Raw genomic sequence first — 24,426 nt, forward strand, 5'->3', positions numbered from 1 at the left:
AATTGTGAGGTGCCTGTACTTTACTTAAGTATTACCATGTTATACTACCTTACACTTCACTACATTTGTTTGATAGTTGTAATTGCCAGTTACTTTGCAAATTAAAAGTTCTGCACACTTACACGCAGGTGTTATCTAGACAGGTGTATGTTGGGTGGAGCTAAACTGGGGGTTACATTCTATTACCAAACTCTATGTTCTAATAAGATGACTGATGACTTATAAGAATGATAACAGGGTAAATGTTACAGTAGGCTACAGCAAGGGAGAGGAAGATGCCAATCAAGTATAGTTTGTACAGGCCCACACAGTCCTGAGAGTTTTAATTAGACAACATAAGTGGAAACACCTGTCTTTGTGTGTGGGTGTGGAAGCAATAACATTTACTTTTATATTTTAAGTAGGCTACATTTTATGATAATATCTATGTATTTTTACTTTTCACTTGTATTTAGAATTTAGAAATATTGTACGTAACATTAGTAATAGTTTTACACGGTGGTGTTACTGTAGTCCTACTTTAGAAAAGTACAGTAATACTTCTTCCACCAAAGAAAATGTAAACATGTTTTTTGTTTTTAATTCCTTAAAAAGAAACAACAACAACAACAACAACAACGAAATCAGATAAGCAAGATCACTTCATAGGATCGTGAGTGAACGTGCTGTGAGCCTGCAAGGTGAACAACATCAACAAGAAACAGCTACAGCTACTACCCACCTCTGATGCCCCATGTGCCACTGCCGCCGCGCGCGCAGCCAACTACAGTCCTCATTCTGTGGACACGCTCAAACTGAACACCGCCGTCGTCAACCAGACCGTGAGCACTTTCTGCTCCTAAAATGAATTCATTCAGCGACATTTAAACACCTTCACACCGCAGACATTGTTGTTGGAAGCCACCACGGCTGCGGGTTTCGTTCGTATATCAGCCTGGCGGCGGTGCGGGCAGGGACTGCCTGCCTGCCCTAAATTAATGTGCCGGGATCTGGAGAATGGAAAGCGGACGACCCGGGCTGCTAGCAACTACTCGGACTCTGAAAATAGCGAAGACACCTGGGAGGAGTGAACGGCAGCGTTTAGGGTAACCTGCCTCCCCCGCAGAGGCGAGAAGAGAGTTGTTTGGCCATTTCTACGAGAGCAACACTTTGAAGACGAACTTCCCAGTCGCCGTCGACTCGATGCTGTCCGGGAGCTGCTGGGCTGGAGGAGTGAGGAGATGCGCGGTGTAACATGGATATCCGAGAAGGGATACACATCAGGAAGCATCGCAGGGGACGTACTCAGGTAAATAACCTAAATAACTATTTGCTTTTCTCTATTTTCTAACTCTATTTTTTTACTGTTCATTACACATTATTGCTTATTTTCGGTCTGTGGAATCACCAGGCTGCTCTGAACCGTCAGTCTACAGAAACTTCCACTTCTGGCATCGAAGATAAATACATATTTTAAATATTTTAAACATTCACAGATACATATAAGCACACAGGCTGTCACGTTCTGGATTTTTCAGACTGCTCACTTTTATTTATATCTCTCAGTCAATAATAATAGGCACTTGTATCACAACCTATCCAAGTTGTAATTGCACATGTCAAGGCATATATTTGCGTGCATGCCTTTTTAGCCATGTGTCAATTAGGAAACTAACAGGTTTGAAATAACAATTCCCTATTGAGTTGTACAATTTCTACACAACCCATTAGAGTTAATAACATTCTCTGTGTCCTCTGATTGCCATGAGCATTATTTATACCATGCATCTGTGTAAGAGGGCACAAATCTATCTATTACTTCTTCCTCATTTAAACCTCTTGCAGAACTCATTTGTCGTCAGCGATCAACAGGGATTGGACTCAGTCCAGTCTCATCATCTCTCCCTTTCTTTGATTGCACCCAGCGCCGAGCCTGATTGCTGATCAGATTGCCTAATGTGCTTTAGCGTGTGACTCCGTTGGAAATAGCTATCCTCATGAAATCAAGTGTCCATATGTTTGAGAGGGAGCTGCCTTGCACATTATGATTCTGCTATTAAGTAAATTAGAGGTGGCTCAGGATAGGGTTCTGCTGACAATGTACTCTTCCCTGTCACAAAATGTTTACAGTTTGTGTCATTCTTTCAATTGTTTGCAGGGAAGTCCCAGTGCTGTGAATACATTCTTTTGTTTCATGTTGACATAATGCCAGCTAGATGTGCCTTGGGCATAACGGTTTCCACCAAAATGTGTGTTTTAATTCCCTACGCATACACTACTTTGGAGTGCAGTAACTCTTCTTACCTTCAGTATCCAAGTGGTTTGAATAGTAGAGCTACTACATATCTCCTTGGGGAAGTGTGCTTATGGCTGGACACGTTTCTGATGATGTCACTGGCCCAGAAAGAGGAGGAGGGTGGAACATGAAGTTCATAGTACCCCACTGAGTGGAGCCTGGTCTGCATGAGAAGTGGAAAAACAGCACATAGACTGATGAAGGTTGATGCAGGCAAAATGACGTGCATTCTGATAGGTACAAGTAGGGTTTGCCATTTTAGCATTTTAACACAACAGGCAGGCATAGTTAGAATGATCCACATGGTTTCTTCAGAAACCTGTTTCAGTTTTTTGTGTCTCTGCTGTTCATTCAGAAATAAAGGAACGCAGCAGCCCACCAACATTTTGCCCACAGTGCTAATCTTTATTTCAAACTAAGTACAGCTATGTTTTTTTTTAAGGAACCTACTGAATTCTACACAATGTATCCTTGTGACTTGTGACAGAAATTCTATACAAAATGTAAGTGGAAAAGCAGCAACACAAAACTGAAACCATTTTGCTTAAATGTACCTATTGCCTTAAAACGTTTAAAATCAACCCCAATTTGTGCTAATCAGAATCCTTTTTACTGCATCAAAATACCTTAGTGTTTTTGCTTCCTGAGTTGCTGTTTTTTGAATTTCTGATGCACAACGGCTCAGCGCGGTACTATAAAGTTCATGTTTCAACCTCCTCCTCTTTTTGAGTCAGTGACATCTTCAGAAGGAGAGAAGTGTCTCTCAATTTTGTAATGTGGTGTTGATGGACATCACAGCTGGAAGTCTGCCATTTTGAGGTGGGCCACAGTTTACAGTATATGTTTTTCCGTACAGTACTATCTGCCAGATTTTTTGTAATCAGCGTTCTCCAAATTTGTATAGACGCCTTAAGCCTCAGTGCTCACAGACACTTAAAGTGTTTTGTCTGTAAGAGGATCTTTCATTCACTCACAGTAATAACAGCTTACCCTTTCTTCGTTATGGGCTTAAAATTGCTTCCCAAGAAAACTGCTGGGTTCACCAAAGTGTTTCACAAAAGACCTGAATCTGTGTATTTAAGGAGCTATTAATTGGCAGGCCCCTGAATCATAATGGGATTCTTAATTAGTACCTTAGTAAAGGCAGGTGCACTAGAATTGAGCAGCATCAGTTGTAAGACAAATACACAATGTGGTTGCTGCAAGTGCCTAATTAGAGTGATTAAGATCTAGGCCACTCTAGTCACATTTAGTTTATTTCCAATAAAATAAAAAGTCACAGTTTTATTTAATCAATTCACTTACATCTATTACGTATTTTAGGGAATTTACAATGAGTGCATTGCTTAAAGTTTAACCATTTAATGAATAATGCTTTTAGAAACTGCATAGCTCTATAATGGTGTGTATATTATTACCATAAACGCTGCCCATATCTCTAAAATTTGGGCTTAGAGAAGAAGAACCTTTCAACATACTCAGTTGTTTGTGTCACAGGGGGGATTGGGATGAGCGCGTTGGTGGAGCGCCCCTGGTGTGGTCTGGAGAAATGAAGAAGCTGGCATGTGTTATGTCATGCCTGGGGCTTGTGTGCTTAGATCAAAACACCATTAGTTTCTTTGTCCTGTGCCACTATTTGAGATAGAATCTTGGCTCGGGAATATGTTGGCGCTCCCCTTGACTCCCGTTGTGTGCCATTTGTGAGGAATAACAAAAAAATAAAATTGGTTTGGCACACATAAAAGCTTTAAGAAAGTTTTGAGCTCATTGGTTATATGTGCATAGATTCTTGAAGAGCAAAATTGGCGGAGGGACGTTTAGGTTGTGTTGTGGCTTTTTCATGTCTGTGCAACTTTGAAAACACTACTGAGTTCAATTTTGAAAGTCTGTACAAACAGAAGAAAGCACCTTCAAAATACCTTTAGAAGTACTGTCGTTAAAATCGTGCAGGAGGCTACAAACATGTTTTGTGGAACAGATATGGCACCTACACATAGCAAGGACCATTTCAGTTTGATGATGAAAACGAAAAAAATATTTGCAAATCTCCAAAAGAAAAGCAGTATAGCCTTGGTCACTACATAAATAGTGCACTGTCAAAAAAACAAAATAAGAGTAATACAATCTTAATTGCTGTCTTATGGCTGTGTATATTTGGTTCAGTAATTAAATATTTAGGGTACACCAACCTCAGAACTGTAAAATACTATTATCTGATTAGGAATTGATATCATTATCACTGCCACTCTTCCACAAAGCTGCTTGGTAAATCTTTGATTCAAGTGTGCGGTGAATCCAAGTGTGCAGGATTAGAAAGAAATTTCACGTTCTCTACTACTACAAGTCTCAACTCGAGCACCGCCAGAAAATGAATTTTAAATGACTGGAGGCACTCAGAGTCGTGAGATGAGCCTCACATGGAAAACACTGATCGAGCTGGTGTCTGCACATCCAGTGAAGTCACAGCTCAGGTGATTAAAGATGCAGCATTGTATGCCATTTTACTGGCCTTGTCTCTCGTTCCTGCAGAGCGTAAGTCTGGTCTCATTCATGATTCAGAGCCCGGGGGGTGTGGGGTGCTCATGCACGAGTTTTATCTTCATCTGGACTTTTCAACCAAAGGGACCGGGAGTACCCCTCTACTAATACATTTTTGAGCCCTGAAAAATTCATGGCAGAGGAGAGATTGGGTGTAGTGGAGAGGCTTGAATCAACTGACATCACTGTCAGCTTCTATGGCTGACTGAACTACAATCTGCGGTTTATCAACTCCAGCTGGTGCTGTCAGAGAAAAAGAGGAAAAGAGGTGTCACTTTGACAACACTGAAATTTGGAGAGGCGCTTTGTCTCCACGAATCTGAGGCTTCCCTCAAAGCAGCTGCATTTTCTCAAAAGTCCAGTAAAATGGAGCGTTCAGTTTTGTATCCAAGCTTTCTGGTGTTCTAATACATGTTATTGATTACATGTGATTAGATAAAGTCCTATTTCACACTGCCCTCTCTGACATAGAATCATAAATAAATTGTCGTCTATAAAAAATCTGAAAATGAGTAATACACATCTCAATTTCCCGCAGCACAGGTAACCAAAAGTAAGGTGTGCTTATTGCTTGTTTTGTCGGACCAACAGTCAGTTTTTTTTTCAGACACGCCTGAATGAGCAATGCAGGGCTTTTTCCCATTATTCGATAGTGACAGTGGATAGACAGGAAAGTGGGGGGGGGAATGACATGCAGCAAAGGGCCTCAGGTCAGATTCGAACCCAGGCCGCTGCCAAGGACTTAGCCTACATGGGGCGCACGCTTTACTGGGTGAGCTAGAGGTCACCCCCAAATGCTGGGCATTTTAACTGCTTGATAAATCACTTTAATGATTCATTAATTATCAAAATTTGATATAAGCCTAGACACCATCTGGGATGTTGGCTATCATGATAACGTGACATTTGAGCATTTTACACAATTGTTATGAAAAAATCTTACCCACAGATCATGAAGTCAGAGATGACATCTCTGAGCTGCAACTGGCATTTTGCAGATCTCCTCTCATCATCATGACTTGCTTTTAATTAAAATGTTTTGATCTCCCAACATCACTCACCAGCCGTTTGGTCTATTTTCAGTATACCTATGTCAAAGCTTTTGAACTTGGCAGATACCATTTATATTTCCTCCAGAAATTGACAAGTTTGTGTAAGTACTTGAACTGAAATGTCAGTTTAATAGTTAGGAATATGAAACACTTGACAGAGATAATATTGCATGCAGCGTGCCCATCACACGGTCAGCAGCGTTAAATCATTACCTCGGAAGAAAGACAATTTGTAAATGTGTCATTTATTGCATTTAGGTTTTCTATGTTATTATCCTGTTACATCATCTGCATTTGTAAAATGAGAGGGGGAATTCATTGCTGTTGTGTTACATTTAAATAGTTGAGTTTGTGCAAATTTGATAAGGAAATGTTGAGGTCAGGACTGTCCTTCATGATGACTGATCATATTCCATTTTCAACTACTGCTTTTCCAGGGACATTAAAGAGGGTGGAACATGAAAGGCAGAGTTTCAAAGCCTTTCCTATCATTAACTTTCATCTCATACAGCAAACAAATGAGAGAATCAGTTTGGGATGAAAGTAAGTCATTGGCCTTGTCACTACCACTTAAGGTCACAGGGGTAATTAATTTTGTACTGAAGAGGAAGTCAAATACTGCCATGGACACTCCCCAACTCCCCTAGCCATCATCTCAGTGCTGAGCTGCTTTGGATCAAAAGGCTGTCTGATGTCTCTTGTCTTCAGGGTTTGCTGAGTCATAGAGATCAGGAGATGGCTGTTAGAGGCCAACAGATACCTGCCTTTATGAACGGGCTGTCTTAATGGTTCACACGTTGTAGTCATGTCCATTTATGGATCAATTAATTTTAGAAGGCCAGAGTGTCAAAGCTTTACAAGACTGACTAAACACATTACTTGTGTTACTACAGTTTTTGAAAACATGAAGCATTGCAGCAACCGGTCAATCTGCAGCCTGAGATGACACTTTTTACTCTAGATGTAAACCCAACATTTAAATAACATGGACTATATGTGAAGTTGGAATATCAAATTTTGCGGAATTTCTAGGCTCATCTTCTTTTTCTTTTAAAGACATTGTGCGGAGTAATTTATTCAGCCCATCTCTCACAATTATTTCCTCAAAGGAGAAGCACTCCAAAAATATCCAGGAGCACAAGACGGGATTTTAAGTCTCTGTTATATTATTAAAAGCCAACATTTACTCATGACATTTGCATCTTAATAACTGCAAGATAAGTTTGGAACTAAGACACTCCAAACCCGATCCCCATAATGAGATTTAGAGGGGTATGGTGTTTCCTCTTAATGGTTTAGTGCACACAGGGAAGAGAAGTGTAGGCGAACGCGTCAGGGACGCAGTTGATATATTCACATAAGCATCAGTATGCTCTGTCATGCCTTTCAGTGGTGCAAAGATAAGAGGCGCGCAGATAAGTGGGAAACTATGAAAGTGTAATCTTTCAGTTGTCTCTGCTTTTTTGGCACTTGCCTTTTGATAGACTTTACTGTATGTTTTATGTTGTTATTAATTTTTTTCCTCATTAATTCCAGCATGCTGATGGTGTGTAGTCAGAGGAAACGGTGTCATCAGTCACGTAAATGTACCACGGAGTGTTTGAGCAAAGACAATGGCTAATTTCCTCTCTTCATCCTTCCTCACTCCATAACTAACCGATCATACACAAACTTGTATCTGCTGCTTTATCAGAAAGGATCATAGCTATCAACGTGTCAGGGGAGATGGAGCATTTAGACAACTAAATACATCACTGTTTATCAGTGACGGGAGGAATACGTCTCATTATCATTTCACAACTTTTTTTGGGACTTCATTTGAGTCTAAGCAGGGATACATTACAGTTTAGTCCTTGAGAAAATCAATTGTGTGAGTTTCCCAGAGGACCCAAAATGGTTTTGCCCTGCGTACATTCATCTCTTTATGTCAGAAATACATAATCCCTCCAGCTCAGACGAATTTGAGGAGCCAGGACAGTGCTTTATTACATGCTAGGGAAGTGTCTGACAACCAGCTTGCTTTTTGTTTTGTCTCAGCAGGTTTGAGTACAAGCAATCCCTTTATGTTTCTCTTGAAGACATGATCCCTATTATGCAATGTTAAGCTCACTTAAGCAAACGCTTCAGCCCAAGTGTTTAGTAAGTGCTTTGCTTGGACAAATCATTTTCTGTGTTTGCAAAAGTGAGCGGTTTCCTGATTATTCTCACAGATATACTTTACACCCAGTGCCTGCAATTCAAAATAGAGCTGCTGTTGTCAACTGTCACCTTGACCTGAAAAGTGTTTGCAAAGATGAAATGTTATCAGAAAAGATATTTTGTCCTCTTGTGTTTTTATATCATAAAAATCACTGCCTTACAAACATGGACTTTAGTGTCTAATTGCTTCCCCCTCTTTTCTTTTCATTTGACAGAAGAATGGTGAAATTGCTGTAAAGGACAAAGCCAAGATTCTACGCACCTGTGATTTGATGTGAGCTGGTATTGACCTGAGACCATTAAAATGGAGTTGCTATGGAAACTTATACTTCTGCTGTCATTGGTGGAGTGTCTGGAAGGTAAGCCTCCAAAGCATGCACTGTTTTATGTTGTTAGCATAGTGGTTATGAATTGAAATTTAAAGATTGTTTTTGATGGCATACAGAACATATGACACGTGAAAGTAAAATGGAAAACTAAAAGATTTTATGGCAAAGAACACCCAAAGCTTTTCTCCAATTTTATAAACGGTAGGAAAAGTTTACCCTTGTTGTCAGCTCAAGGCAGCAAATCAACATTCTTTAATTTGTGCATAGCAGCTGTCTCTTTTTTTTTTCCTCGGCAATGAATTTTGTTGGAAAAAGAATAAGCCAGGTTTCTATCTCTGAAAGACAGCCCCATATCTAGTAGTGGAATGTGTAGTCATTCATTTTAAAGAGCCCCTCAATTGTTACCCTAATTGAGATTGCACTGACAGTAGTGCAGAAATCTTGTCATTGATCTTGCTTTTAATGAGAGACCTTATTTTCCTCCCTTATAAAATGGTTGGGGTCAAATGCTAGCTCTCTGCAGAATGTCAGAGTCTAAAGCTGAGAACAAGATGAATAAGGGCTTTGTCGCATGAGCACAGTATCTTGAGGAATGAGTGATCTTTCATGTTGCCTTGCTCCCAATCAACAGCCCCTCCTCACAGCTGGGACCTAAAATAATTAGTGTGCGTGTGTGTTTGTGCTTATGTGTGTACGGTCACTGTGTGTATTTTTGGTGTGCATGCGTGTCTCTATTCAAAAGGACAACAGCACGTCGGCACCTAAATTTGCCTACATGGCAATTAGCACCACTTATCACTAAATCCGATACACATCAGTGGATGTCTAATGAGGCTTTCCTCGGGGAACTGTGACTCACTATGGGATTAGGATCTACACCACAAGTCTGGATCACATATTATGTCCTACTTAAGTATTCTGTTAAATATACAGAGTTTTGATCTCAGACAAACAGCTTCAAGGAGACAATTCAAGTCTGCAGTCTGTGCTGCACCATAGATCCCAGCCACAAAATTTACTCTTGCATGCAGAAACCGCATTTAGGGTTATTTATTCAAAGCAAATTAGTGCTTAACAAAGGAGCAGAGGGCAAATCGTTGCACAGCCCTTGCCTCACTCTTGAGGCTCACAGTCACAGTTGGTAACACAGAGTAACCTGGCATTAATATTCAGTAAGGGGTTACATGACATATGCTCCACTTGCAAGACAAGTATGGCGCAATATAACGATAGACCTCCAAAGCCTCTGTGTTCTGAGAAAGCATTTTAGTATGCAGACGTGCAATACTCGGTAGAGAAAGCACTGTGTGAGAGTGTTATATTGGTGCTTCTAGGTAGTAGAAGTTTTTTTTTTAAACAGTAGGCATCGTCTGTGTGGGAGAGCAATGGGGCCAAGGGGAAGTCATTCCCAGAGCGAGTTCATTGGAAGTTAACCAGCTCTCCTCCCAGAGGGTCTGAATGGCCTGAGGCAGGGGCGTGTCCTGTGTGTGTTTGTGTGAATGAGTGAAATATATCAAAGAGCCACTGTACAGCAATCTGGTCATTAGGAATAAATAAGCCCTTGCTGCGATGCTTGTTGTACATATTCCCTCTTACTACACAACCCATTTGCCAAAACATAAATCATTGATGCAAAATATTAATTTAAAAACATTTTACTTCAAGCTCAATGAATTTACAAGCATCTGCCTAAAAATAATGTGTGAAATCATAGAAAAATCTGTAGTTGGCATTGAAGAGCCAGAATTAAACAGCCCTGGAAAAAAGTAAACAAATCCAGTAAGATTGCTTTTAAGGCTCTAACCAGCAATCAAATGTTTTGTGCTTTCAGAACAATTTAGAATTAATATGGTAAAAATCTTCCATGGTTAGATAAGTTTCGGAGAAGTAAAGCCTTTTTGTACAAGGTCTTGGTGTTTAATTTGATAAAAAATCAACAAACTCTCTTGAATTTGCTGGAAGTGGATATGATTAGATGCCTGGTGTTTAGAAATAACTCACCTCATGACTGTGTTTATCAATCAGAACTAAGTATTAGCCAGCGGTCACCCTAAATAAATACTCAGAAGACAAGACTTAGAATGCTAGTATAAATGATGGCTGCTTCTGGCCAGCATTATAATCTCCTAGAACTACTTTTACTATGCTCTGTATCCCTCCTGTGTGCATCCCAGAGAGGACTGGAGTTTCAAATATTGACTTACCACATTGATTCATCAGAACATGGCAAAGCCTTTTAGGAATCCTTAAGCAAGGATTTTATTGCATCTTTGAAGTTCTGCATATGTGAAAATGTGGAATATTTCCCAGAGAATCTTCCTCCCATAGCTGGCTGTATTTTCGCTTCATGCAGGAATGAAAAATCATCCAATTTAAATGTTAGTGAACACAGTGTAGTGTTAATTATAGATCCATACTAATTAATCTGTATTGTGTATTATTTCTTGTAAATACATCACTATCAATTAAACAGCAATCAATATATATATATATATATATATATATATATATATATATATATATATATATATATATATATATATATATTGTGTGTGTGTGTGTCAGGGGGATACCTCTGATAGCCTGGAGCACAGCTGTGAGCTGCTTTAACTGGCATATTTCTGGCCTAAAATTACTCAATATTAATGTGAACATTTTAACTGTATCTTAGATTAAAAGCAGAGGCAGGACAGTAATCACGCTCTTATCACCAGATTTATATTCATCAGAAAGAATTAAACATTTAATTTTAGCATCACACTAATCACTCACACATACAGTAGCTCAATGGGAGAGTGTAAGTGTGTGTGTTGTGCTAAATATGATATTTTGGATAGTATTAATAAGATTTATGTTGCATGTTGTAAGAGACATTTGAAAAGTACAGGAATCCACACTGCATTGTCAAAAAAAATGAAAACCACTAATAATTGAATTAGGCATTTAATAAACATTATGGTACAGTTTTAAATCATGATGAATGTTTCCATTAGTGTAGACCATAGCAGTTGGAAAGTGACAAATAACCTTCTAACCAATCTTGAGTAGGAAATGGTTGGAATATTACTACAATTAGATGACAAATGGCATTCTCAGAAGCAATAGGTTCCTGGGTTTATGTAGACATTCAACAGAGAGAACAACAACAAGAAATAGCTTTAATTTCCCATTCTCACATATGGAGTTGGACCTAATCAATCCTATGTTTCCCCAGTGAACGTGGCATTGGATACCCTGGATACAAGGGGTGTTATTGAATTTCAGATGCACCAGCTTTGATTAGCTTGAGAATACTGTGACATGGTTGGTTATTGGTTGAGAATGTGTTGGCCACATTCCTCTCCTTACAGACTGTGTTGCTGAAAATGTAATTAACTTAATTAACGAGAGTCTGCAGTACAGTGCAGTATACCGTATCTGATAGTCATAGCAGTTAAGAGTGGCATGCAACATTTTGTATTAGTTTGACTTTTTGGCTATGTCTTTTTATGTGTTTCATATACTGTATATCTTCTGTGTTTCTGTTTTTCAAGGACTTAAAAATAAGTTCCACAGATATTTCAGATATTTAGACGCGTGTTGATGTGGCGATGTGATGGAATATATACTTTACTCAAAACAACCCAAACCTTCCTTCTGCTCTGGAGTAACATTTGCTGCCCCTGAATGAGAGACCTTAAAGGTGTACCTTATCGGCCTGGACAGAGGGGAAAGATGCTTTAAAAAGCAAGATTGGCTTTTTTTATTTGATGCATAAAACCCTGAGCTGAAACGAATGGATTTGGGACCTCACAAACGACCGATACCTCCCCCACAGCCAACTCCCCATGTGCCTGTTTATTCATGCTGAGGTAAGCTGGAGGAATTCATTTGCTGTCAGCTAGTATTGAATTTGAGATTAGTTTTTATTCCAGCCTCCTAAACAGCTCCCTCTGCCTTCCACTTGTGCTTCAATGCTGAGTCTCGTGTTGTCTGAGGAGCCTTCGAAAACGGCTGCACATATCACCATCTGGCAGCAGGTGACAGATATGAGTGGAGGTGGCCCTTTTTTTTTTTTTTTTAAAGACCCTTTCATAATGACCTCCATCTCTGTCCTGAGGCATTGTGCAGTCAACTTCCTGTTAGAATTCTGGATCAGTGCACTTCTCTGATAGAGCGCTTTTTCATAATTTTTTATTCTGTGCTCTGGGGTGCTCAACATTTGGACCTGCCATCAGATTCTGACACTTTGGTTTTAACATGATTTCTTGACTCCTTCTTAGGTCTTAAAATGGGTAACAATCTGTCAACTGAAGTGACAGTGTTGATTTTAAATTAGAAATTTTTACCAGGTGTATTTCCTGTACGCATCCACAGTCTTGTTAAGCCAACAGGTATGCCACCAAGATGAAATGTCTTCAGTCTGTGGATCTCAGTCTGGTGTAGTGTGTTGCACCTCTATGCTTGATTATCAGAAAGCAAGCCTGAAAATGATTCCACTTTCTTCTTACCACATCTTACATTCATTCTCGTGAATCGAACGAAAGAGTTTCAGAGAGTTTGCATCAGTTTGAACTAAGCCCCAGGCACAGGCCCCGGAGCTCAATCCCTTCTTATTATTCTGACACTTATTCACCATTTTAATTTTAACGGTTGCCATGGTGCTGCCAAAGATCAGGGGTCTCATTTATAAATGTGGAGTACCACTAGTTGATGCTGTGATTTTGGAAAGGTTTTAACAATCACTCTAATTGTTGTAAACAAGTGCATGATGGCACTGCTGGCCCTGCAGGAGGACTACGCCAATGGAAGAATCAGCAGAGAAAGAGACTTCAGGGACCATGACGATGACTGGCTAATATGCCGATTTAAATTCCCTAAAGCTTTTATCTTGGATCTATGTACTGAATTGGGTCCAGAAGAAAGGGCAACGTGCCGCAACCATGCCATTCCAGTCCAAATACAGGTCCTCGCCACTCTGGGGGCCACCGGCTTTTTCCAGAGGGAAATGGCAGGCAGCTAAGTGTTTTTTATAAATATTATATATAATCTTCAACTTTATCACTAAGGCTTGTTTGGATATAATATATAGTTCTGTTAAATCTTATCATATATGTCTGTTATATCGAAGCTGCCCCCGAGTGCTGTAATGCCTGCCGTTTTGGGCTGTATTATTAATATAGGTAGTCTATAGATCAGGTTTCCCTACACTATGTGAGAACAGGCCGAAATTATAATTCAATTTGCAGCAATTCACCAGCATCTGAGAAGTTTTTTGCTTTTTCCCCCGCCAGTCGTCATAATTCGGCATAACGAAAGTGCCAGGGTCATTAAGATACTGATCAGCATTCATGAGGTGATTTGCATCGACGATTTATGGTTAAAAATGGGCGTGTACAGGGCGGGATAAGAGGCTGATTCATGTACGCACACTTTATAAATCTGTGATTTATAAAGGGAATATTGCTTACAGATGTGTGTATGCACGGTTTTATAAATCTGAATTTTTTTTTGGCATACGTCATTTATGGCTTTTCGGCGTACATACACTTTTAGTAAGGATCCTATGGCGCAGTTTTATAAATGAGACCCCAGACCAGTTCACTGTCATAACTGAGAGTATGGGCTGCAACCAAATATCTCTGTTGATTAGTTTCGTATTAATTGAATATTGAGTGTGCATTGCAGCCCACTTAGGGATTGATTAAGAGTGCAATACACACCAAGGTTATTCAAACCATTTTGACAGACATGGTTCAGCGTGATTAGGGTGTTTGCTTGTGGGTGCAGAAGGGGTAATACAAGTTTTTGTGTTGAGCGGTTGTTTGTGCTTTGAGCGTGGCAACAGCACAGGTGATAAGTGCGAAGTCCAACACATTAAATAAGCACCATGACTCACTCACTGTGCTCAAACAGCATCTTTTCCCCCACATTCTTAATCAGGTTGTCGTGAGAATAATTTGAGCATGATTCAGAGCAGTGCATTTTCTTTTCAATTTTAATGCATCAATTGCATTGTTAGCACACAAAACTGCTCTAACAACCCACAATAATAAAGCAACATGTCATTAAAACATCTGTAAGGCAATTGTTAATCAAAGAAAATATTTATTTCAATACAATAACCTTTCTCACACAAAGCTGCCGCTCTTGTAATGGCCGTACAGTATATACAATGCAATGTAACTTCTTTTAAATACATACAACATATATGATTAATAAATTATATACTATTTAACAGGATTATCCCAAAGGCTGAGTTTGAGTCCATGCAAGATCACCTTTTAGTTGAGGTTTTATTCAGGTGGTAGAACAAACTCATGTGATGGAACGAACACAAAATAAATATCTGTATGTATAAAATTGCACACATTGATTCTGAATGAAATATACATTTTTAATCTATTGATTTGTCTTTGAGGTCTGACGTTTGAATTGCTGCGAGTTAATGTGCTAATTAATAACTAAGGGCTGGATTATGTTTTGGGGCTGCCAGCTGAATTGCCCAAATTTAAGCATTTTTCAAAATGATGCTGAATGAAAATGTATTTGATAACATGAATCATTCATCACTTTAAAAAGTGCTTCATCTCATGTTAACCGCAGGCTTTATAATCCTTCCAAGTTTGTGTACAACAAGTGTGAGGATTTGTGTTTGAGTATGGACTGTACAAGAGGTGTCTTCTGGTAATCAATCATCTCTCAACGCTGCTTCAAGGGACATGCTTCATCTAACAAAGATTATAATTAGGCGGCCTTTTATTCTGTGTAACTTTCTGAGAGGTTTATCCTTGTGTCAAACATCCCCACCCTCTCAGAGAGTTATTTTGAGTCTTGAGGATAAACCTGTACTCCCATGGCGCCACAGACTTGAAAAGGATACCTGCCGCTCATGCAAATTAGTTACCCTGCCTACAGAATCTTCCCACTTGTGTCATTACAGAAATGCAAATGTTTTCTGACAAATCCAAACGAATTCCCTTCCATCACAGAAAGAAATGTTTATTCCAGCGAAGTGTTGACTACCCCATGGGTCTCTCCTACTGTGTGCTTTGCCTGCACAACATGCATTCACTATTGTACCTTTGTAATTAACTAGGAAACAAATGTCACACTAGACATTCTGCTGTCTTTGTTTGTTTTTTCTTGGGCTTTTTTTCTGTTCCTTCAAAGACAATGAATCAACAATGCTTTAACATTACTCAGGGAATTTAGAGTTCTAATTTATGTGCTGTGCTGTTTATATTATATATACATATTTCTTCCTTGCAGAACACCACATGATGAATAATCTTGATAATAGCCAGTGTACACACATTGCATATATGCAGAAATGCTGTAAAAGTGTTATTCAAAGATATTTGCAAGCCGCACTCGGGATTTGTTGTATAAATAATAATGGGTAGTTTGGATGAAATTTAGAATAAAAGCAATTTATTTTTTTGCCATGAGGAAGTGGACTAAAAACTATTTAGAAAAAGCACAAGAATTGGAAGAATTTGTATTTCAGGAACAGAAACTGGGGGCTTTCCACAAAGGGCACCATGTTGATGGCTCCAATGAGAGGGGCCGATTTAAAACAAGACCATTTTATTTCAAATTTCCTATTAGATGACATCTCCTGGGAAAGTGGTGATGATACGCTTGAAAGGTTTAGATTTAATTGTGCTGAAGCACGGTGGCAGCGTAGTGTTGACAAGTATGTACATTCAGATGCTTGCATTAAAGTTTTATGAAGGTTTCTGGCTGATTATATAGTATGCCCCAGGGATCAAGCAACTTTTTTAATATGACTAATATGAAATATGCTCATGGGCTCTGCTCACATGGCCGACGGTCAGATCCATGCTAAACAGAGATTTTATTGTGATTCAACCTTCTCTTTTGCTGCACTATTTTGTGCTTTCTTCGTCAGTAAGCTTAATATCTACTGTACTTGCCAACAGAAAAATGTGAAAATTGGTTTTCAGGCTCACCAGGACATCAAAGCTAATGTAGTTTTGTTGGTTCTTCACCCAGGAAGCGGAGTCCTGCTGAGGCCTGAGTTCACCAAACAACCCGGCAGTGTGGTGTTTCCCCTTCAACCTGGCGAGAACCGCAGAGAGGTGGTGTTTAGCTGTGAGGCTCAAGGACATCCACCGCCCTTTTACAGGTAACACCTCCAGGAATGGCTTAATGCACACAGTTTTTACATAGAACTTTATTAGAGCTTTTAAGTGCAACATTTGTACTAAAAACCAAGTAAAACTGGATTTATTGTCCTGGGAAAACTGAGGATTTGTGGGCCTTATGGCTCGCTGCTGCTCACTGCCTGCAGCACTTGGCGTCACTGTCAGTCGTGGTTAATTTGAGAATCATTCATTAATTGGCCTCAGTTGTTGGTCTATTGTATATTTGCATTGGCGGTTGGACATTGATCTGCTGTAGAATTCACTTTGAGAGCTTCCTGTCATCAGTATCACTGACCAATGGAAAGATCAAGTGACCCAAGACAATCATGCACCAAAACTCTGCTGCTATCATGACAGAGACAGAGTGGGGAAGAAAAACACCGGTGGAGTATATTTCACATACCAGATATGATATGGCAGAAGATGTCCTTCCTCAGCTTCAGGTCTGCTAGTTATTTTATGTGCAGGATTATTGCCCACAGCAGCACAGACATTGCCACAGGGCATCTGATTTGGAGGTTATCACTACATGATAAACATGATTCAAATCACTTGATGGACTGAGGTGCCGAACAACTGGTGCTAGTCATTGTCCTTGTTCGGTACCCTGGCCCTGTGAGGTTGAGCAGCTATTGTGTTAGAAACAAACTGATGTCCACTTCCTCTGCCGCTAAAATTATAACAAATGAAAACAAATGACAAACAATGATTTCCTTTAAAGTGCATCGAGCTCATAAGCTATTAATTCAGAATCTATCAAATGAAGCCACATTGCTGTTGTACTCCTGTCAGTGTAATTAAATGCAAATTGCAAAGCCACGAATTTAATGTGTAATAGGTTGAAACGATCCCTCATAACATCAGCATATGTGGCTGTTAATGTAGCTTGAAGATCCTTGGTGTTATGCCTAATGGGCACAAATTGAAATAAATGTACAAGATGTTATCACTTGGATCGGTTGGAATACTTATTAAGCAATCAGTTGCTATTTCACTGTCTGGATAGTCCTACTTTTTGAAATGAAAACCAATTTATGAGTTCAACTCTGTAATTCTTTTATGCCCTTCTGAGTTCAAGTTCTGAGAGTGTGCCCGGCTCCATGTCAAATCACATTTTGCTTTAATGAGCTCTTTAATTACAGCAAGTGCCACCAACTGTGGCAGTTGATATACCACATTAAGAAGTGATTTTCAGATTGATCACAAGCTGTTATGATATCATACTTACATCCCTATTAATGATGGGCCTGATATTTAGATGGACATATTGCTGTGTTGTTAGTTCAGTCAGCATACATCATAGTGCTGTCATCGCCGTGGCAACTTACTTTTTTTAACCAAAGGCAACTTGTGTCAGCTTTGGAAATGCGAGGTTCAGCAGCAGGACACCATGTTTTGAGTAGCTCTTCATTGCTGCTCATAAAGGCAGGTCCATTTCAGGGTTGCCAAGGACAAATTAGTTTGTCTAAGACTACGCAATGACTGCTACCACATAAAGCCCCCACTCCAAGTTGTCACCATGGCCCCATGATTTGTCTCATCTGGAGCTCTTGGACCAGTTCCAGCTGCAACACCAAATCACTAAATCCATCTAATCAGCCAATCTGACGTTGAGCACCGCTCCACTGCATATGTCCCTCCATTCCCCTGTCTTTTCAACTTGTCTTTGTCTAAATCCTTGCCAGTGAAAAAGGAAGAAGAAAGTCAGAAATAGAACTCTCAAGCTTTCTTTTTCTCAGAGAGCTTTGAAAATCTAATCAAGACCAAGGAGCTACCATTCAACCTAATTCTGCTTTATTTCTCGATGAAAAGCTATTTCTTTAGAGTCTCCTTTTGCAGGTCTTGTCACTTTTTTATGTTAGTCTTTGTTTATTCTCTTCTTTTTTCTAATTTTCTTTCCCTTTGTCTGCAATTTGGTTTGAGAATAAAAGTGTTGGTGCAAACACTAACTTTGCCTGGGTATAATACAGACAATTTCAACAACCTATTGAATTGATGAAATGTATCTGAATATATTTAGAAAGTTTCCTGCAAAACAAGTTTAATCCTTTTTGTGTGTTGTAAAGTATTTAGGGTTCACAGTGAATAGAAACTCAGCCTTGTAGTCTGCATAATCATTAAATAGGTTATGGCCACATGCTGCATTTGGTTGAACTGGCATCATCAACTCAGCAGGTTTTCTTAGACCATAAGCCTTAATTATGCAAAGTGAACAACATTAAGTCCCCTAAATCAAGCCACACAGACATCTTGTACAGTTAAAAGCTGATTGCTGGCAGTTGCATCTTGCTGGTCTCTCCCTCACACACAATTGCTGGACTCCCATATTATTCAAAACAAGAGGTTTAATCAAAAAGCACCATCATCATGTGCTTTTTGTTTGAGCAGTCCTGATGCTTTGCCCTCCTGTCTGAAAATCACTGTGATTGGAGTGGAGTCTTTTGATTCATGGGGAAAGGGCCTCCCTCATGTGGTTGTCATTGATGGACAAATGGATGATAAGAAAAAGGGAATGTCAGAGGAATGTAGAGCATTTGATTTCTGAGTAAGAGATGTGTTTGAAGTGAGAAAAAACCTGAATAGATGAAATGACTGTTGCTGATTGCTTCTCCTTTCAGTTATAATAATTTTGTTTTTTCTGCAACACACACCAGACTGTGTTTTTTTTTAATCCAGAATAAAGCAGACATACATTTTGGTCTCAGTTTAAACTAAAAGGAAGTCTCTAATTTACATTAATTGGACTCTTTGCATCAGCATCAGTTAGTCTGAAAAAAAGGAAACCTACAGGGCATCTTAACTCTCTGTATTAAGGATGTGTTGTTGTGTATCATGTGCTTATATTCCCAGGTGGAAGCTCAATGACTCTTTCATCCTGCCCAGACCAGGGTCCCACTACTCTCTTATGGGAGGAAACTTACGCATCAGCCATCTGAATAAAGAGGAAGATGTTGGCATCTATCAGTGCCTGGCATCAAACTCTTTTGGCACCATCGTCAGCAGAGAGGCCAGTCTGCACATAGCATGTAAGTCCAAATTATATTTTACCAAACAATGTGTCATTTCAGAATGATTGGTAATAACCCTATTCTAAAGAGCAAAAACACAATAATATAATAGTTTTGTTGTATTGTCTTGAGAAATTTGTGTTCTTTTCAGTTTTATTATTTCACTTCAGACTTTAGTTCACCTCAATTCACTCTTTTGAGTTCAGTTCAGTCTTTGTTTCCCTTAGAAAGTAAACATTTCATTAAACATCAGACGTTCTGGTTCACTGAAAGTATAATGACCCAGTAGGATTCTCCGGAAATTGTTTATTGTCAGACCTGATCTTCTTTAATGAAAAACAACCAGCTACAAGAGATACTTACAGTAGGCTGTTACTGTTAAAGTTAATAATGAGAAAACTCAAATTAACCAGCCATGTTTCTGTCACGGTATGTTTTTTTTTTTATCCTTTTAACCCAATTAAAGCTCCAGTGCTGGTGTTCACTCTGTTAAACTTCTCACACCCTTGTGATGATTGTGTGGTGGGCCTTGACAGACCCCTTATAGTTGATGCTTTACAGCCTTCATCCATCACATTTTATAAGACCAGAGTCTAAGGCATCTCTGATGGCAAGGTGAACTTGAGGCCTCCACTCTTGATGGGCAGCTCATATCAAATGACAGCCCTGATATCTGTGAACAGATGGTGCAGCTAGATTGAATTCTGATGTCTGTTTTCGCTGCTATAGCAGACGTGGAGATGATCCTTGGCATGGAGAGCACCTGAGGTATCCATCTAGCCACGATTTGGTGCTTCTTTGTCACAAAGCAGCATTAAATCTTCAGCATGTAGTGCAAAGTGGTGCCCTGAGTTGCCAGCAGGCCGTTGATCATGTACACATTTCCTATAAATTTTCGAGGCCTGAACTGAACTGTACTGTATGTCATTGTGATTGGTCTCATCCATTGCCTGGGCCTGACCTGGGACCCGCTGCTTTTGTCAACAGATGAGGACAAGCATCAGTGCTGATGTGTCATATATCTTATTTATTGCTCTTGGTTTGACTTAATTAAGTGTGCTCTATGATTGAGCGGGGCTCAGGTCAAGGGAATAATTCATGGAGAAGCAGCCTGTTATGAGAGTCAGTATTGTGTCATTTGTAACAGATTCTGACTCAGAGTAGCTCAATATGCTCTTTCAAACACCAAGGGGCTTGCACCTCTCTCTGTCTTGTATTGACTCTGTGAGACAAAGACCAAGGTAAAGGACTAATAAAGAAAATACATGCATCTACAGTAATGTGTAGCAGGTAATCTTATAAGGTCTGTAGCCCAAAACCAATGCTTTTGGGCACTGCTGCAGAAAACAAATGTAGAACAGTGATTACAGCATGCTCATTATCAAACACACTATGGACCTTCTTTAACAATGTAATCTATATTTGGGGATCTATTGATGGAAGTCCTTGCTGATGAACAAGTGAGCAAGATCAATATCTAAGATTTGCACCAACTAATAATGCCCCATAACATCAAATTTGTATTGCATGCATGTGTAGTGCATACAACAGAGTTAAGATAGCCTACATTTTTAATCCTCTGGAGGATTGATGATATAACAGTCTCTGTTACCATCTGGTAGGGGTTTAAACCACTAAAAGTATAAAGGTTCTTGATCCTGTTGACAATACAGACTTAAATGTTTAAAAGGCTCTGCTCGCTTGCTGGATGTGCTGGAAGGAATAATCTAGTTGGTTATCGAGCCAGATTGAGTTTCCTAATCTCCAAGGGACGTTTTTGGTGCAAGTGTAAGGATTTTCACTGATGCAAGATGCAACATTATACAACAGATTGCAAGGCCTGCAATACAGGCAAAGTGTATACATGTAGGATGCCTGTCCTGAAGAAGGACCATGCTACAGCCTAAATGCTTTGCTGCTTATAGAGGCAGAAGGGTAACAGAGGGTAAGGTTTAATGAAGGGTGAAATAGCTGTATTTATGAAAGCAATGCAGGATGTGACTCCCTTGTATCTTGATGCTAATGATTTCTTCCTATCAAATTCAGTCCTGCAATTGCACATAATTTGCTTTTTTTCTTACTGGCAATAGTCTACCCTAACTTCCTTATCTTTGTAATTACTTTGCAAGATTGCTATCTCTTTTTTTCTTGCTTCTCTCATTTCCATCATCTCTGTACTCTTTATTCATTGATTTTGCCTCAGGTTAAAATTAAGTCTGTTTTGAGCTGGAGAGCATCTGAAGAAGGGACAATAACATTTATCGCCAGCACTGTGATGCTAAGTGCTCAATCTGGGTTTCAAATCCTCTTTTAGGGAGGATGGTAGTGGGTATTTTCTGAATGCAGTACTTCACAGCAGTGTTGTAATTGTCAGGAGACACCAGATGCAGCGCTCTGTAAGAATTAGGCCCCTTTTAATTTTTATCACTCCTCAAATGTCATGTGTCACTCACTGTTAGGGGTTCACTCATCATGCTCCTCTTAGAACAGAAGAGAGGGATGGAAGATGAGAAGCAGAAAAATGAGAGGATTCACCATCTATCAGTATTATTCATTTATTTTACCTTCATGGTAACAACATATGACAGCTTGTTGATTGCAGATTTTTGGTGACTTGCATTTTACTTTAATTATTCATGTAGCTAGTAATTAAGTTTATACAGCTTCACTTATTGATTAGTAACCCTTCTCTCTTTATTAATTTATTTGTTTATATTTTAGCCCTACATCTTAACTTGCACTATTTTGTTGTCTTAGATTCAGATGTTGCTTTTACTTGCGTGATTTTGTTTTTACTTATTTACTGAGCATTGTTGGTGCTGCCTGAGGTGTAAGATTTTCATTGCCAGTGACTACTTCCGTTAATGTTGTGTACATGACTAATAAAAACCTTGATTACTCTACTTCCGAAGTCAGTTTTTCCAGTATCCATGTAAAGACTTATTGCATAAAAAATGGCTAGCTGTAAATTACAGCTGTAATAAGTAGATAAATGCTTTCAGAAATAGCCACACATCCCTCAGCATGGTGATAGCATAATTCAACGAGCTAAACATCAACTCTGTCAATCAATTCCACCAACTGTCTTGTAGATTCTGAGGTTTCATTGTAATATGCCACAGATATTGTGTATTATTATTATTATTATTATTATTATTATTATTACTACGTGTTATTAAACCTTGCTGTTATTTTTCTTCTGAAGTAATTACAAAAGGCTTTGACTCAGCTACTTTACTTGGCTGCATGTCAAAGTTTTCTATTAGGACTGCATGAAAATGTTTCGTTGTTTTCCCGAACAACCTCATTCCTTCTTTGATGTTAGATGTTTAATGACAAATCCAGTGCTTGTTTTATTGAGAGAGCATAACTTTTAGAGCTGAATAAAGTTGTTACTTCTGAAGTGAACATCCAGATGAATTTCCATAAATCACAACTTACAGTACTGCAGTGACACTGGTAAACATCGCCAGCCTACAGTTGTTTGGCAATTTGCTATGATAGTAAATGATTATTAAAATGCTGCATGGGACCTTTAATCAGAGTTGAGCAGATTCCAATGTTGTTATCATATTTATAATGATCTTGGTGGCTGAGTGGTTACTATTGTGGCCTCACAAAGTTTGATTTGTCCTTTCTGTGGCATTTACATGTTCGCCATGTGTTTGTGTAGCTTTCCTCCCAGGCTAAACCCATAGGTATTACACATTCTCCTGCCATTGCACTTGACCAAGATATGATGGTGTTAATCTTGATAATAATTTGTTTTGTATATTTTGTATATGCAATTTTCAAGCATGGTGCACAAAGAGCCTTCCAGTGCAATGAGACAACATAAAAAAGACAATCACAGATAAAAACAACTACATAAAAGGACACCATCCACATGTGAAAAAATGATCACCGAGTAAAATCAAACATAAAATCTGGTGGTAGTGTAACAGAGCTGCATTAGGCAGCCAAATAGAGTCTGGTGGTCAGACAAGTTGGCGAGTTAGTCTAAGAACTGGAGTTGGTCTTGAGTGCAAGTATAATTTTATTCAGTAAAGTATGTAGTGGGACAAGTAAAACACAGCTACCTCATGCCTTTGCACCAAAACTTTATCTTCTTTTCTTTTTTATTTAGACTCTTGAATTTTAGATGAATTAAAATGCACTTTCATGCCTTTTTAAGTAATTCAGGAAAGGTAATTGGTTAGTTAAAAAGGCTTTATAAAATGATGGCATTAGTGGATGAAGATGACAAATCTCTAAATGTCATCCAATTAAAATGGTTCCAAGGCTCTTCCCATTTACTGTTTGACTACAGCTGGGTGGGAGGTGACTAACTCACTACCAACTCACAGATGGCCTTGGTTGTTTCAACATTGCAGCTCCAAAGAATCATGACTTTGGTTTGGTAAGAAAAGGGAGATGGCTCTTTTGAAACCTCCACTGTTTTTTTGGCATTTTTGTCTATATTTATGTGGTTCCCTTTTATTCGTTTCTCTAGGGATGGCAATGTTAGTCAGCCTGCCAATCCAACACTTTGGGGAAGTGTAAAATATTTCTACAACCTTGGTCATTGGATTGATGGATTTTGTAATGACCTGGTGTCTCATCTTGAGCCACCAGCTGATAAAAAGGTCTGTTTAATCACAGAATGCATCAAAAACCATTGACCAAATTCCTGTCAGCTTTGGTTGTAATTAAATAAGCTTTTACCAAGTTCACCACTTGTGGAATGGAAAGCAGTGTTAGAGACACCATTTCACATTTATCAGATGATAATTACCATTTATACTAATGTTCTATTTTCCATTAAATCTAAAATGAAATATTTTTGGTCAACAATGCTCTTTGATTGGGGGCATAAAAGTATATTTGAATTTGAAT

General features: G+C 39.0%; 1 protein-coding gene across 1 annotated transcript in view; it reads left to right on the plus strand.

Annotated features, from left to right (window-relative positions):
* The first annotated feature begins 725 nt into the window (after positions 1-725).
* The window catches only part of cntn3a.1 (contactin 3a, tandem duplicate 1), a 71,589-nt gene continuing 47,888 nt past the window's right edge, over positions 726-24,426 (plus strand). The window contains exons 1-4 of the mRNA XM_039800278.1: positions 726-1,288; positions 8,280-8,423; positions 16,392-16,524; positions 19,394-19,569. Of these exons, the coding sequence (XP_039656212.1) occupies positions 8,369-8,423; positions 16,392-16,524; positions 19,394-19,569 (364 nt within the window). The 5' untranslated portion in view covers positions 726-1,288; positions 8,280-8,368. The remainder of the gene's footprint in view (positions 1,289-8,279; positions 8,424-16,391; positions 16,525-19,393; positions 19,570-24,426) is intronic.

This window comes from Perca fluviatilis, chromosome 5 (assembly GCF_010015445.1).
Source record: "Perca fluviatilis chromosome 5, GENO_Pfluv_1.0, whole genome shotgun sequence".
Classification (NCBI taxonomy): Eukaryota; Metazoa; Chordata; class Actinopteri; order Perciformes; family Percidae; genus Perca; species Perca fluviatilis.